Source organism: Porites lutea, chromosome 4, assembly GCF_958299795.1.
Source record: "Porites lutea chromosome 4, jaPorLute2.1, whole genome shotgun sequence".
Lineage (NCBI taxonomy): Eukaryota > Metazoa > Cnidaria > Anthozoa > Scleractinia > Poritidae > Porites > Porites lutea.
In genome coordinates, this window is record NC_133204.1 from 45929288 (window position 1) to 45943171 (window position 13884).

Genomic DNA, 13884 nt, shown 5'->3' on the forward strand with positions numbered 1-13884 from the left:
TCATGCCCTGATTTTCGGCGGTATAACCATTTTAAGTATTAGAAGATATGTTTACGCGCAGGTATGCTAGTTTTCGAGTGAATAGAAAGAGCTTTTATAGAACTTGTTAACTTTAGATGTTTTTGTTATGAGTTTCTGCTTTATCTCAATACAATGATTGTTTAATGTTTTGCTATTACGCACCTAGCTGGCCTTGCACACACGACCATCGAGTCACCCGCGGTGCCATTATATCCGTCAATCGTCAGTCGATAGTTGTCGTTCGCGTCAGCTACAGAGAATGTCGTGTACTCGGCATATTTTCGGACACCATCGTAATCCTCCAAATCAACTCGGAACATCATAGTAGCATTTGCAGTTAGACGGTGAAGATTATCATTCCCTAACCAGAACTCCCCGTTGTGATTTCCAAATCCCATTCTGTAGTCTTCCCATCCCAAGTAGAAGAACACTGATCCATCCATTCGTCTTTGACAGACCGTCCATCCACCCCCCTCAGTTGTCATGTCACAGAGCACTTTAATGGGTTCTTCGTTGTCACGGTAAACCAAGTACACTCCATCAGTCGTGGAACCCTTTAAGTAAAGGTCTTGACAATGCATTAGGCATTCTGAATTGGAAAACCATTGTATGAGGCCTTAAGTGATTAGGGGTACAAATAGTAAAAGTGAGATAGTCCGCGTTGGGAAAATCTGCTTCAGTTTTTCAACAAAAAAGATCCGTGCTGGAATCCGCGTTGATCCGACGGAAAGTAACTACAGATTAAATGTAAAAATTTTGTTCCATAGGCTAGTTTGACTACTAGTAAGTCAATTACCATTGAAAACCTGACACTTCGAACGATATACAGCCAACCGTCGGAGCGAAGCTTGAGTATCAGGTTCTCCTTAGGGGTGAGGAGAGCGGAGATTTTTGTTTCTATCCCTTCGCTGTCTCCACTGTTGCCCTCTCCCAGCTCTTCCCCCTTTTTCGAGAAACACCTTCCTATACTCAGGCTAGTCAAAGCAAACCGAATCTCTCTGACTAAGGGCTATTGCTTGCTGAAACATCGGGTTTTGAAACTCCAACTATCTTTATCACCTCTGTTTTGGTCTACTGCTGCATTCCCCTCAGCGACCCAACGCCACAATTGTATTAACATCAGGGATAACTAATAATGGCACTTCATTCTTGTACAGACTAAATACAATCGTTTCGCCTCCTGTAAGGTAATCCGTATCCCGCAATCCGGGAATTTTTTTCTTGTGGAATACGGCATGCAGCTTAAGGAATCCGGAGTCCCGCTTACGATTGGAATCCGGAATCCCGAATCCACTGAGTGGAATCCAGATTCCAAGAACGTCTCTGATTACCTTACATGGGCCAACTTGGCATAACTGAGACGTAATAAATTCGATTTATTTGTGGTATTTCTTTCAGAACAACAGTAAATCAATAAAATTGATCCCGTTAAACTGAGTTCTGGAAACAGACAGGGACTTTCTCGCTCCTCAGAGATTATCATTTGTCTTAACACAGTTTGCGAAACAAGAATCATGATATGTCACGATTGTTTTTTTTTTTTGGAGGGGGGGGGGGGGGGACGGCAGGGGGCTGTTAAAAAGCTCTGCTCTCATGGAGTTGGCGAAGTATCAATTTAATTTTTATTTTGTTTACCAGCCTATACATTTACAGAAATGCCTAGCGTCGTCTTCGTAGTCAGGAATGCACACTTCATCCTGATCATCGTTCGCACACGGTGATTCTCTTTCACAGATACTCTGAAAAATAGTTATATACTTATCGACAAGTACTCCCGCGGCAGGGTTAGCTCAGTCGGTAGAGCGCTTGACTGCAGAGCGGGAGGTCGCGGGTTCGATTCCCGGGGCCGGACCAATACTCAGAGTCTTAAAATAACTGAGAAATGAAGGTACTTCCTTTGCACTTCAAATGGCTGGACCTTCGCGTGGCTCGGATGACCACGTAAAATAGCGGTCCCGTCTCCATTAGGAGACGTAAAATATAGTGTCCCCAATTAGCACTTTCGTGCTAAATACATTGACACTCAAATAAAATGCTTTTTTTTTTCTTTTTCTTCTTTTTTTTTTACTCCATTATAACAATATTGCGCACAAGAAGAATTCTTTTTATGTGAGTAGACTATAAAGAATCAAAGTTCATATAGCTGCGATTCTGAACCATGCCATCTCAAAAAAAAACTTTATAACGCCACGCAATAATTCCCTGTTTTTCGTTTCATATTACAGGAATTAGATTCACTACCAGCATACCTTATTCAAATTAGATCTAAACCCAACAACAACAACAACACACACAATTTATTAAGAAACAGACATTTAGCGTTTGAATAGTACCCACAAATAGTTAAAACTAGTCGAGGCGGGTATATAGGTAAGATTAAGTTAGGCTTATTCAGACAACTAGGGTTTTTAGCGCTATACATATTTACTTACAAGAAAGAAATTAGCTCCTCATTTACTTTTACCTCTAATCCTCTGTAGATGCCCCCAACTTCGCTTGTAAAATTCTGATACCCAACAAATCTATCAGAGTCACTGAGTTCACAGATTAATACATCCATGCCTAGAATCGGAATTAAGTTGTACGATAAACAGCGGTTATCTGCCACACATTCAATTTGACAAGACATTTCTGATGTCACATTCAGCTGTTTGATAGTGCTTCCATTCAGTCTTCTCCCGATAATTTTTTCTGCGTAGTTACGCAATTTGAAATCTGGAAAGGATAGGAAACTTTTTGAACCGTTTAGGATGTTTACCAGGGAAATTAACGAAGTGAAAAACGAAATGCGTGTCATTTTGTGTCTCCCTCGATGAAGAGTCCGCGGTAAAATAGCTTCAGACACAGTCTTTGAATTGAATTGAATTTCATTATGACACAAACTATTCTGAGCATAAAATAGGTCTCTCAGTATAATGTGGAGATCAGTTGATGCTAATACCATGACAACTGTTTACGTTATGAATTAAGAAAACCCCCATTTCATGAATACAAAAAAAGAAACCCATAATTTGCTTAAAATTGTTCCCTGCACATTTCTTAAACATTAAAATCGGGAGCTTCAAACCCCGCCGCCAGATATATTATAAGAACTCCTTTTGCAAGATTAATAAAAAAAAGGGGGGGTTGCCCGAAGACAAATGTTATTCAATGATGATGACCCAGGTGGAGATTATTGTGAGCCCAACAGCTGTCTATATTCATCTTTGAAGACTCAGTATGGCTGCTTTCGATTGGGAAATCTGGATTTAGATTTCAAAATCCGGACTTCCGATTTGCAATCAAACGCGAAATCTGAAAGCGGATTTCAACGCTGAGATACATGTTCTTGGACTCCCTTTCTTTCCGTTTTTTTTTTTTTTTTGAAATCCGAAAAAGGGTTTGATAAACAGTTCTTAAGAACAGCGGTTTTGCACGTGCACTCTAGGAGCACATAACTTGGCATAATTAGCAAAAAGAAGACGAGGGTCGTACAGGGTATTTTCGCGATGCGTGATTAGCCGTTTTTATTTTTCGTGAATCGTGAATTTAATTTAAAAAAACTCAGTTTCAAGGCCTCCAAAAGATGAACAAACACTGTGAATCAGCAAATGAGACAATTGTCGTAAAAATAACGTACACTTATCTTGAATGACTGTTACATGGACTTCGCTATTCTTCGTAGATACTTCGGAAGACTCGTAAAGTCCACGAAGGAATTGATCGCGCAAATTGGAGACCATTGTCATTGAAAACATGGTAGGGCAAACGGGTAACATATTTTCAATTAAAAGCGTAATATTTTACTAGCGATAAAAAATCACGACGTTTCGACCTCTCCGAGGTCATTTTCAAGTGTATAAAAGTTCTCTAAATTAGCATAAATAAGTTAAAAACAAGTTATAATAGATAAAAATGTGGTGAACGCTAAAATGTGATAACGTGCCGACACCTACACCAACGAATTGAAGAACACAAAGGATCGGCAATCGGAAACCACCTTAGAGAGCAGCATGATATGGAGCCTGAAGACATCGCACAAAGTTTTAGAATCTTAAGAAAGTGTCAGAACAAATTTGACTGTCTTATTTTTGAAATGTTTTTTATCCAAGAACTGAAACCGACGCTTAACAAACAGTGCGATTCAATTCGCGCCAAATTATTTGTTTAGAGTAGTTCTTGTTAACATTGTTTTATTTCCATTGTTTTTTGACTTTATAAATATTTTTAGCACTTTTTACATTTTTACATATTTTATCACATTTTAGCGTTCACCACATTTTTATCTATTATAACTTGTTTTTAACTTATTTATGCTAATTTAGAGAACTTTTATACACTTGAAAATGACCTCGGAGAGGTCGAAACGTCGTGATTTTTTATCGCTAATATTTATCTCAAAATCGATTTCTAAGAAACTACTTAGTAATATTTTACGTTGACCCAAATTCCGTGGCTTCAATATCTTTCCATGGAGGGGAAAGTATTCGTTTTTCTCTGACAAATGAACGCTCTTCGCTAATAGTGTTCAGAAAAAACTCAAAGAATTCGTGGGATTAAAGGCCGAAGCACGGAGCTCAAATTCATTCGTCTGGAAAAAGGAAAAGAGGGTAGTGAGGTGTTTTCCCGAGACTGGAACATCTCAAGTCAATTAGGCAGCTTAACAGACAGGAAAAAGAACTCATCATGGATTTGGCGGCAAGCAATGGAAAAGCTGTGCGACGGGGGAGTGTGAGGCAAGAGGCTACAATTTTTAATATCAGGGAACCTGCCATTAAACATGTACCGCGCTTCTGACTATCCGAAAGGAAAAGTTTCGTTCAGCCTCAATGCATTCGATTAGCAGTCTGTTCCCTTTGCTACGAGACCTATGACTTCCATGTAATACGAAGATACTGACGAAGTTGTTGATTGGTAAGCAATAGACGAAGCAGGGGTCAAGAGGATGAGGAAGAGTGTGACACAGATTCAGATTCTAAAGATCCTACGGCAGATAGTGACGATGACAATTTAATGTTTCTTTGAGACGTCACTACATGTGGTGAACGAATAGTTAGAGTTATCTTCAAAAGTGATGAAAGTCTGTAATTTACAATTGTAGATCTTTCTTTTCCTTCTCGCCCCTTTACTGTGTTTTCAGACACCTCTTTGCAACTTTTTTCTTTGCGCAAAAACAAGATCAAGGAGTGGTTCACATACTGATTATTGTGATTCGTGAAAATGAAATTTTAATATCCGTGATTCGTGATTAGTCATTTTTGTAGTCCTTGAACTGTGCCTGGCACCCCCCTGTACGACCCATAGGGTGGCAAAGGGGTTTTCCGTGACGTGTGATGGCTCCCAAATTATCAGCGTGAAGGTATGTGTGATCGGGCCCAAGATTGGGCATAGTAGAGTGTTGCGTGATTTACTATTTTCATAAGGCGTGAAGCGTGATTTTTCTTTTAGATTTCTGTGATTGCATGGTGAATATTATTTGAAACTACAAGCAGACATTAAAAACACATATCAATAACCGCCAGATACCCTTTTATACAATATGTCAATGAGTTGAGATATTACCATGTTAACTAAAAAATAGCCTTCCACGCAGACGTTCGTGATAGCTAATTTTTTTTCCCTGTGATGAGTGATGGCCTAAAAAAAAAATTAGCGTGATGCGTGATACGTACAACCCCTTTGCCGTCAATTTTTACGGAAATCGGTCAGATTTTCCACAATAAATATAATTATATTTTTCCTATAAAAACACTTTCTAAGTTGAAATCTGGAAAACGGTTTGGACTCACCCTGCTCCATATCCACTACAACGTAGAAATTGACCGTGAAAATTAGATCCGCCGACTTGCAAGGCTTCATTCGAGGAGAATGGAGCTGGCCAATATCCTGTCTGAATGACTCAGAATCCCAGGAAAGGGAACTTTAGGGTGTTAAAATCCAAAAACATTCCCGGGGGAAGCATACCCCGAGACACCCCTACAGGCTTGCGCCTTAGGCGCTCGTTTGTGAAATCGGTCAGTATTTATCCTGGATCCGCGCCTGGTGTATGTATGTACACGTTGTGGTTTGGCTTAAGTTTTATTTTCCTTTATTTTGGGGAATGGTAATTTATGATAATGAGTTTGAAACAAAGGAAAATAAAAGGATAAAAATTAAACCGAACCACAAGATTTGTCCTATTATGATCTCTTGATTTTTATCTATTGCTGGTTTACACGTGAAGCCAGGGCGGCCATGTTGGTGGTGTGTTAGGGTTAAGAACAAAAGCATTTCTTTCCTCTGGAAACTAAACCCTATTTTCATGTAAATTCTTCGAGAAAAAATTATATTGTATTGACCACCAACACACCACCAGCATGGCCGCCTTGTCACGTGGTTGCAAGCCAAGAATATATATATATACAGTGGCACACCCGATCAGTATAGGGCAAAAATGAAAAATATTCATCTGAGAGGACATGAGCTTACTGGCAATAAATAGTCTGTACAAAAACCACGTGCTTGCAAAACAAGATCGTTCTTCAGGGCAGTCACGTTGTGCAGCGACCTTCTAATCGGGACGTGCACTTTTTGTCACCGTTTGTTAGGTGCTATAAGGCCCAGTTCAAACGTCGATCTTTCCATTTACTGAACTTAATGCCTATTTAGCTCGACCCAAATGATACAAGTTCCACGGTTGATTCAGACGTCGAACTTAATTGGTTGGACTCCATTCATTTTCACTATGTTCAATGGTCTACAATGATTACCAGTGAAAATAAATTTTAGTAATTTATGCATTAGGTTCGGCACGTGAGAAGTTAGACGTTTGAAACGAAGTCGTTCCCCAGTCAAAATTCCTATGTGGCAGGGCTGTCCACCCCCAAATGTTGAAAATTGATAGGGAAGGGATGATAGATGACGTCAAAACGCATGGCACACGACGTTAATATGTGCAAAAAACACTCGTTCACTCCGATCGTCACGAATATTTTCGATGACACAAAACGCGCGAAAAAGATGTTGTTGGCATTGTTACATTTGACTCGATTATTTTTTCCCACAAATCACATTACCGTTTATATTACAATGGCATATCGGCGTTTATGAGGAAAAGTTTGATGTTAACAAAAATTAGCTCAAATAACGCAAAATATTTGAAATTTCATTGTCGAAAAGTCGAGCCTACTGAAGAAATGGCAAACTCCGGCGATTATCCGGGAGATTTCAGACTCTAATCTGGAAACCGGGAGATACGGTCAAGAATCTACAGTCTCCCGGATTATACGAGAGAGTTGACAGCACTGATGTGGGCCACTCAATCTTAATTTAGGGGTCGACTTAACTTAGACATATATTGTATAACTAATACCCAATTGAAGGGATTAGGTTCGGTACATGAAACGTTCGACGTTTGAACTGGGCCTTAGTGCCTTATAGCACTTAAGATTGGTTCAGGAGTCACAGGCAAAGTCACAACTTTCACAGATACGGTTACCTCCCGTCACCTTGTTGCTGTTTTCAACATTTGTTACATACCTATAGTCATGGATTTCCCAAGCAAAGATTTCAGCTAGTAAACTCCGATCCTTTTTCGTTCCTAGACATTTCTACCGCAGGAATTTTGAAAAACGCCAAATTTAAAATGCAGCTTAAAAATTCGCGTGAAATGATGACAATATAACATATCAATCCTGAGGGTAGTCATGCGCAAGTGGCACGCAAGAGCAAGGTGCGGGGAAAAAAAAGGAGAGCTCTTCTTTTCCTCCGCCCCACACGGCTTCGTCTCCCACTTGCGCCTTCGCTTGCCACTCGAAATTGAGATGATGCCGGTCCATAACATTTCTTAGTAGTCGTCGCTTTTGCTATTCGCTGAACCAGTTTGTGTTGGAATTCCGAAGGAAAATTCGAGCTATTTACATACCAAACAACGTCCACTATGACTCCACGTCTCCTTTCTCCTCAACCAATCCTTACCAATAAACAACGCTACGGCACTTACACGTGCCTGACACACCAGAAAATCCTCACATACGCGTGATACAATGACACCCAAGTGTACGCTCCGATAGCGTCTTGTTTCTGTTATTTTCTTGTAAGGAATCGACTTTGAGATCTGAACTCTCGACAGACGCTTGAGTAATTTCGGGATTTATTACAAGGATGACGCGGTTTCGGTTGAAAACGTTAGAGGCTGTTAAAAGGAATTGGAAGACCCGGGAAGGAGGCATGTACAAGAAATTAAGACAGAAATATGACTTTTTTTGTTACGCGAGATCAAAAGTGATATGTGATGACTGATCTCGACCCCGAAGGACTTGCCGCTTGTGGAGGCGTTGGGGCTAAGAAGGTCAGACAAAAGAAAGGACATTTCTCTTCGAAGGATCCAAACCCGATTGCACTGGGCACTTTTTCGAGTTTGGAGCACTATTTCACATTTCCAGCACTCTTGAGTACTTTCTTGGCTTTTGAGCAGAATTTGGAGCATTTTTTCCCATTTTTGGGCAACATTTCAGCACTTTTTTTTTACAATTTTCCATAATGTTTAATGCAATATTTTGTCTTCGAAACGTTTTCAGTAAACCGCTGCAGTCCATATGGTTCTATGCTGCTGTGGGAGTGCTTTAGAAACTATGCTGACGTAACGATTGAAGAGCTTGACTGAGTCCATCTTGGGTTTATATCTTAATAAAGAGTTTTTGCTCGAAAAACATTGGTGTTTCACTTCTATGGTCACCTATTAGAAAATCGAGTGTCAAAGCTTTGGTAAAAACTAAGAATGTTTATGAACATCTGCTAGGAAATGATTAAAAACTTCGAGCAACTTTCGCTCACTATTTCTAAATTTCAAGCACTTTTTTCAAGAATTCGAGCACTAGGAAAAATTCAATCATCACTTATTTCTAACCATTCTTAAGAGTAGTTATTTAGGAGCCCAGTTAGTCTCTCAATTCAAAGCATGATGAGTTGAATGAAATTAATTGAATGTTTATAAAATAGACAGTAGAAATGGGCCCTTACGCAAGTTTACGTCAGACTAGCCTCTTTTGTGGACAAAATTCTGCTCATACGTACTGTTTTGGAATACATATATGAAAGACTTCTTGACGTTCACTGTCGGCAAAACGTGGCTTGACAAATTTAAAAATTTATTTGTCTGACGCAAACATGCATAAGGGCAATTCATTAGATATGATTACAAGGTCTCATTTGATAGTAGTCGTAGAAATGGGATTGAAGGATCTGTTTTCGAAATGGAATATCACGTTTCTTGTGGACTAGTAGCTTAAGCAATTTAATAATAAATGAGTTTCACCGTCTATTTTGTTACAATTGCAGTGACTACATAAATTTTCGTCACGAGGTATATTGTCGTATCTACCTAGGGTGCGACATTTAGCAGTCAAATACTCTTACTTAAGGGTGTTCAATACCCGAGGGGAACTCCGATGTGATGCTTGTCGTCTCGCTTAGGGGTGTAAATTTCAGATTTTGGGCTCGCTTAGGGTGTTCTGGGCAAAACACCATTATATTTAGCCGTAAAGGTCTCGTTTAGTATTGCACTAGAAGAAATATTAAAAAATTATATATTTTCAATTCGTTTTATTTACTCGATTCATGTAATCATATTTTAAAATGATCGCTTCTATGGGTCAAAAAAGGGTTGGGTCACGCCAAGATTGATCTCCTTTAGGAGAATTCAAAATTTCCGACGAGCATCCCCGCCCCATTCATATGGGAGTCTCCCCTTCGGAGTACAATACTGCCGTTTTGTTGCCGTCGTGAATTAGTTTCGTGATTTCAATTGCTACAACTTGTACGAGTGGTGCAAATCGCGATCGTGAGTAAAGCCTTCAGTGCCTTTGTGCGATTCGTACAAGTGGTGAATAGCATATAGTGAAATAATATAAGGTATTATTACTAAACCTCATTTCATTAGCGACACTTAGAATTAAGAGTTGGCAGAGAGGGAGCCGTTTTCACTGAGTCGGTTACGACTCGTACAAGTCGTGCAACTGTTTGAACTACATCTCATCTGAAACACAAACATGTGTATTGCAAGACACAACTGTCCTGTTATTTACATGTGAATATTCCTCGAGAATCAACTAATAAATGTTTCCTCCTAACAAGAAGAAACTGTAAAGAATTAGCCTAACTCCGACATCAGGAGACGGTTTAAAAGTTAGTAAAAATCACTGTAACAATTAATCTCAAACGAACTTGAGTTAAAAGCGTATTATAACTGCCAATTGTACGTCAGTTATTTCAAAAACAAAAACACAATTATCAGTCTTAAATGCTTATCCTATTGTATTCAGGTATCAGAGACTGAGTTTAAATCTATATACACATCTTTACCGTTGTACAGAACAAATCGGCCCTATCATTTTTAAATTAAAATTATTTAATTAACAAAAACGCGAATTTAATCTTGCATTTGTAAGGACAAACACGAGGGAGTTGGGGAGAAGGGCCATCGTTTTGTTCATCAACTTCTACTGTCCTTTCGATGACCTTAACTTGTGAATATCCAACGTCACGTTGTCTCCAATAAGCATAAATGGCGCCCACTGCGACACCTTGGAGAAACCGTTTTCTCTCATCCACTTCATGGCCTGTTGAAGGGATTCACTGGCGCTTTCCCCACGAAGAAGGTTCTCGTAGAAACGACTCATGAAATGCTCTGTTGCTTCGTCTTCTATGGCCCACAGTGCCGCCAACACTGAGCGTGCACCGGATCCTAAAAACGCACGTGCAATTCCAACAACCCCCTCGGCACTGATCTGTCCTTTTGCACTGTGACAGCAGCTTAGGACCACCAGTTTGGCTCGCAGTTGAACTTTTGAAATGTTTTCCATAGTCAATAAGTAGTCTTCTTCTTGAGGTTTTCTATCAGAGAGGGGTGGAGGGGCAAGAAGAATTTCACCTCTTTCAGCATTACCGTGACAAGCAAAATGTATCAGAGACACAGAATGAATGTTTTGAAGGACCGCCTGCTTTGTAGCTTGCTTTCCGAGCAGAGGTTGAGTACCGAACAGTTTTCCAATCATCTTTGCTTCTTTATTTGCAAAAGACAGCCTCGATACCTGGTGAAGAATTCCCTTGTACAACACGTCACCAACATCAGGGTCCCCCACTATCAGCACACCAGTCTGACTGTGATAGTCTGGCGGAGTGTCCTGAATAAGCTTTAGAGTCTTCAAAGAGGGAACGATGCGGATCCTGAAAGACTCTGATAAATACTTTCCACTTTCTTCTTCTAGCGCTGCAAATGGAACTTTGTAAAATAGGCGATCAGGAACAATGATGATTTCAGGCTCATTAAGAGAGTCTGTTACAGGACCAATAATCATTTTGTAGAGATCAGCAAGAGTAAGCTCGGGTTGCTGGCTTACAACTTCATCTTCTTCTAACACTGGACGTTCACACCCCTGCTCCGAGTAAGCGTTTGAGGGAAGCCAGGATCGATCCTCGCACTGTTCAGGAGCTAAAAAAAGTACTTCTCTGTAAATTTCGCGACAAAGCAAGTCAGCCACTCTGCTTCCTGATCCAAAAACATCATTTACAATTATTTGCCGGAAAATTAAAGGGTTTTCTGCTTGAACAACCCTCAAATTTATCAGTTGTTCTAAGTATGAAATGTAAAGACAAGCACAGTTGGATTCTTTCTTGACGATACTTTCAACATCATAACATGTTTGTAGACTGACTGGTATTTCGTTTTCTACAGAGTACCGAGCTGACATTAAGTCTGTAAGGGCCCTAGCTCGCCCAAATTCTTCTATGTTAAAAGCTTCGTTTGGGAAGTCAGCACAAAGAAATAGACTGAGCACTCGGTAGTTACGAACATTTCGGTCAAAATAAGATATCTTGAATTTATCACGCACTTGGAGACGTCGAATACCTTCTAACTTATTCAAACAGACAAAGGCATTTGATTTACCTTCAGCTGTGTTGCCTTCTAAAAAAGAACAAACTGAAAGAAAAAAGTGACAATGTGACTCGTTTTCGATGTTCCCATACTTTCCCTCCAATACAAGGGCTTTTTCGAGGCATTCTTTAGCCTTGACATATTCACCGAGCGAAGAAAACAGCCTTCCTAGGTTTGTATAGCATCTGGCTTCTGTTTCCCTGTCGCCAATTTTCTCTGCGATTGCAAGTGCTTTTTCGGAATGTTCTTTAGCCTTGACGTATTCACCGAGATCCTTAAAGATCGCTCCTAGGTTTACATAGCATTTGGCTTCTGTTTCCCTGTCGCCAATTTTCTCTGCGATTGCAAGTCCTTTTTCGGAATGTTCTTTAGCCTTGACATATTCACTGAGTGAATCAAAGATATGTCCTAGGTTTAAATAGCATTTGGCTTCTGTTTCCCTGTCGCCAATTTTCTCTGCGATTGCAAGTCCTTTTTCGGAATGTTCTTTAGCCTTGACATATTCACTGAGTGAATCAAAGATATGTCCTAGGTTTAAATAGCCTTTGGCTTCTGTTTCCCTGTCGCCAATTTTCTCTGCGATTGCAAGTCCTTTTTCGTAATGTTCTTTAGCCTTGACATATTCACCAAGTGAAGCAAAGATATGTCCTAGGCTTGCATAGCATTTGGCTTCTGTTTCCCTGTCGCCAATTTTCTCTGCGATTGCAAGTCCTTTTTCGGAATGTTCTTTAGCCTTGACATATTCACCGAGATCCTTAAAGATATGTCGTAGGTTTAAATAGCATTTGGCTTCTGTTTCCCTGTCGCCAATTTTCTCTGCGATTGCAAGTCCTTTTTCGTAATGTTCTTTAGCCTTGACATATTCACTAAGTGAAGCAAGGATATGTGCTAGGCTTACATAGCATTTGGCTTCTGTTTCCCTGTCGCCAATTTTCTCTGCGATTGCAAGTCCTTTTTCGTAATGTTCTTTAGCCTTGACATATTCACTAAGTGAAGCAAAGATATGTCCTAGGCTTGCATAGCATTTGGCTTCTGTTTCCCTGTCGCCAATTTTCTCTGCGATTGCAAGTCCTTTTTCGGAATGTTCTTTAGCCTTGACATATTCACTAAGTGAAGTAAAGATATGTGCTAGGTTTATATAGCAACAGACTTCTGTTTTCCTGTAGCCAATTTTCTCTGCCTTTTCAAGTGCTTTGAACTGAAGCCCTTTTGCTTCATTGTATTTACGTTGACTTCTGTATAATTCTGCCAGTATACAGGTTGTGCTTAGTTCCATTTTTCTCTCGAAAACTTGTCCAAAAGTGAAGAGAAGTTTTGTGCCGCATTTTATTGGGTGACTGTGAACATTCTCAAAACTTTTGACACACTTTTCGTCCATATTTCCCAGTGTCTTATGCTCGAGAAGAAACAAAATGTCTTTACACATCTCGATAGCGTTTGGAACCCGATTTGTCTTGCGAAGATATAGGGAAACGAAAAGAAGACTTGTCAGCAGAACTTCGTCTTTGTTGTCCATATCAACCTCTCTAAGAAAATAAATCCGAAAAAACAATATAACGAGAAGAAGATTTAGTCACAAAATCCACCAATCGTTCTTGAGAATAATCAAACCCCCGCACATCGTACATTATTTGTAATGGTAATAGTTCAAGATTATGTCATTTTTTTACTCAAAACGGATCACAATCTTCTGTTAATTGTTTCGAATATGTTACCATGTTTGCTAGTGAGAACAGAACACCAAATGCTCTAGTCTTAAAGTTTTGTAGTCAATGAACAGTTCGTCAGTTCTATACAGATGGCAAACCATAAGCCTCGGCCCCATGTTTTTGAATTTATACTTTATGCTGTATATCGCAGGTCATGAAGTTCCCATAATCCCACACGCTATACTATTAGTTATTCCACCCCAGTCTAGTCCCCAGGCATTCTCTCTTGCCTCGTTGTCCGAACAAAGTCTGGGAATGGGT

General features: G+C 39.8%; 2 protein-coding genes across 2 annotated transcripts; both read right to left on the reverse strand.

Moving 5' to 3' along the window:
- Positions 1-161: 161 nt before the first annotated feature.
- LOC140934758 (uncharacterized) lies at positions 162-2818 on the reverse strand. Its single transcript, XM_073384330.1, has 3 exons — positions 2486-2818; positions 1667-1760; positions 162-637 (listed from the first exon to the last, which is right to left on the reverse strand). The coding sequence occupies exons 1-3, from the start codon at positions 2816-2818 to the stop codon at positions 162-164; spliced, it is 903 nt and encodes a 300-aa protein (XP_073240431.1).
- A 7630-nt stretch (positions 2819-10448) lies between these two features.
- Positions 10449-11336, reverse strand: LOC140935902 (tetratricopeptide repeat protein 28-like). Its single transcript, XM_073385478.1, has one exon. The coding sequence runs from the start codon at positions 11334-11336 to the stop codon at positions 10479-10481; it is 858 nt and encodes a 285-aa protein (XP_073241579.1). The 3' UTR covers positions 10449-10478.
- Positions 11337-13884: the final 2548 nt, after the last annotated feature.

Excerpts from the sequence above, each read along its gene's own strand:
- LOC140934758 (XM_073384330.1), bottom strand. The coding sequence starts at position 2,818 with ATGACACGCATTTCGTTTTTCACTTCGTTAATTTCCCTGGTAAACATC. Across the intron at positions 1,761-2,485 it reads GCATCTACAGAGGATTAGAG|AGTATCTGTGAAAGAGAATC; the intron begins GTAAAAGTAAAT and ends ACTATTTTTCAG. Across the intron at positions 638-1,666 it reads CGCTAGGCATTTCTGTAAAT|GCCTCATACAATGGTTTTCC; the intron begins GTATAGGCTGGT and ends TAATCACTTAAG.
- LOC140935902 (XM_073385478.1), bottom strand. The coding sequence starts at position 11,336 with ATGATTATTGGTCCTGTAACAGACTCTCTTAATGAGCCTGAAATCATC.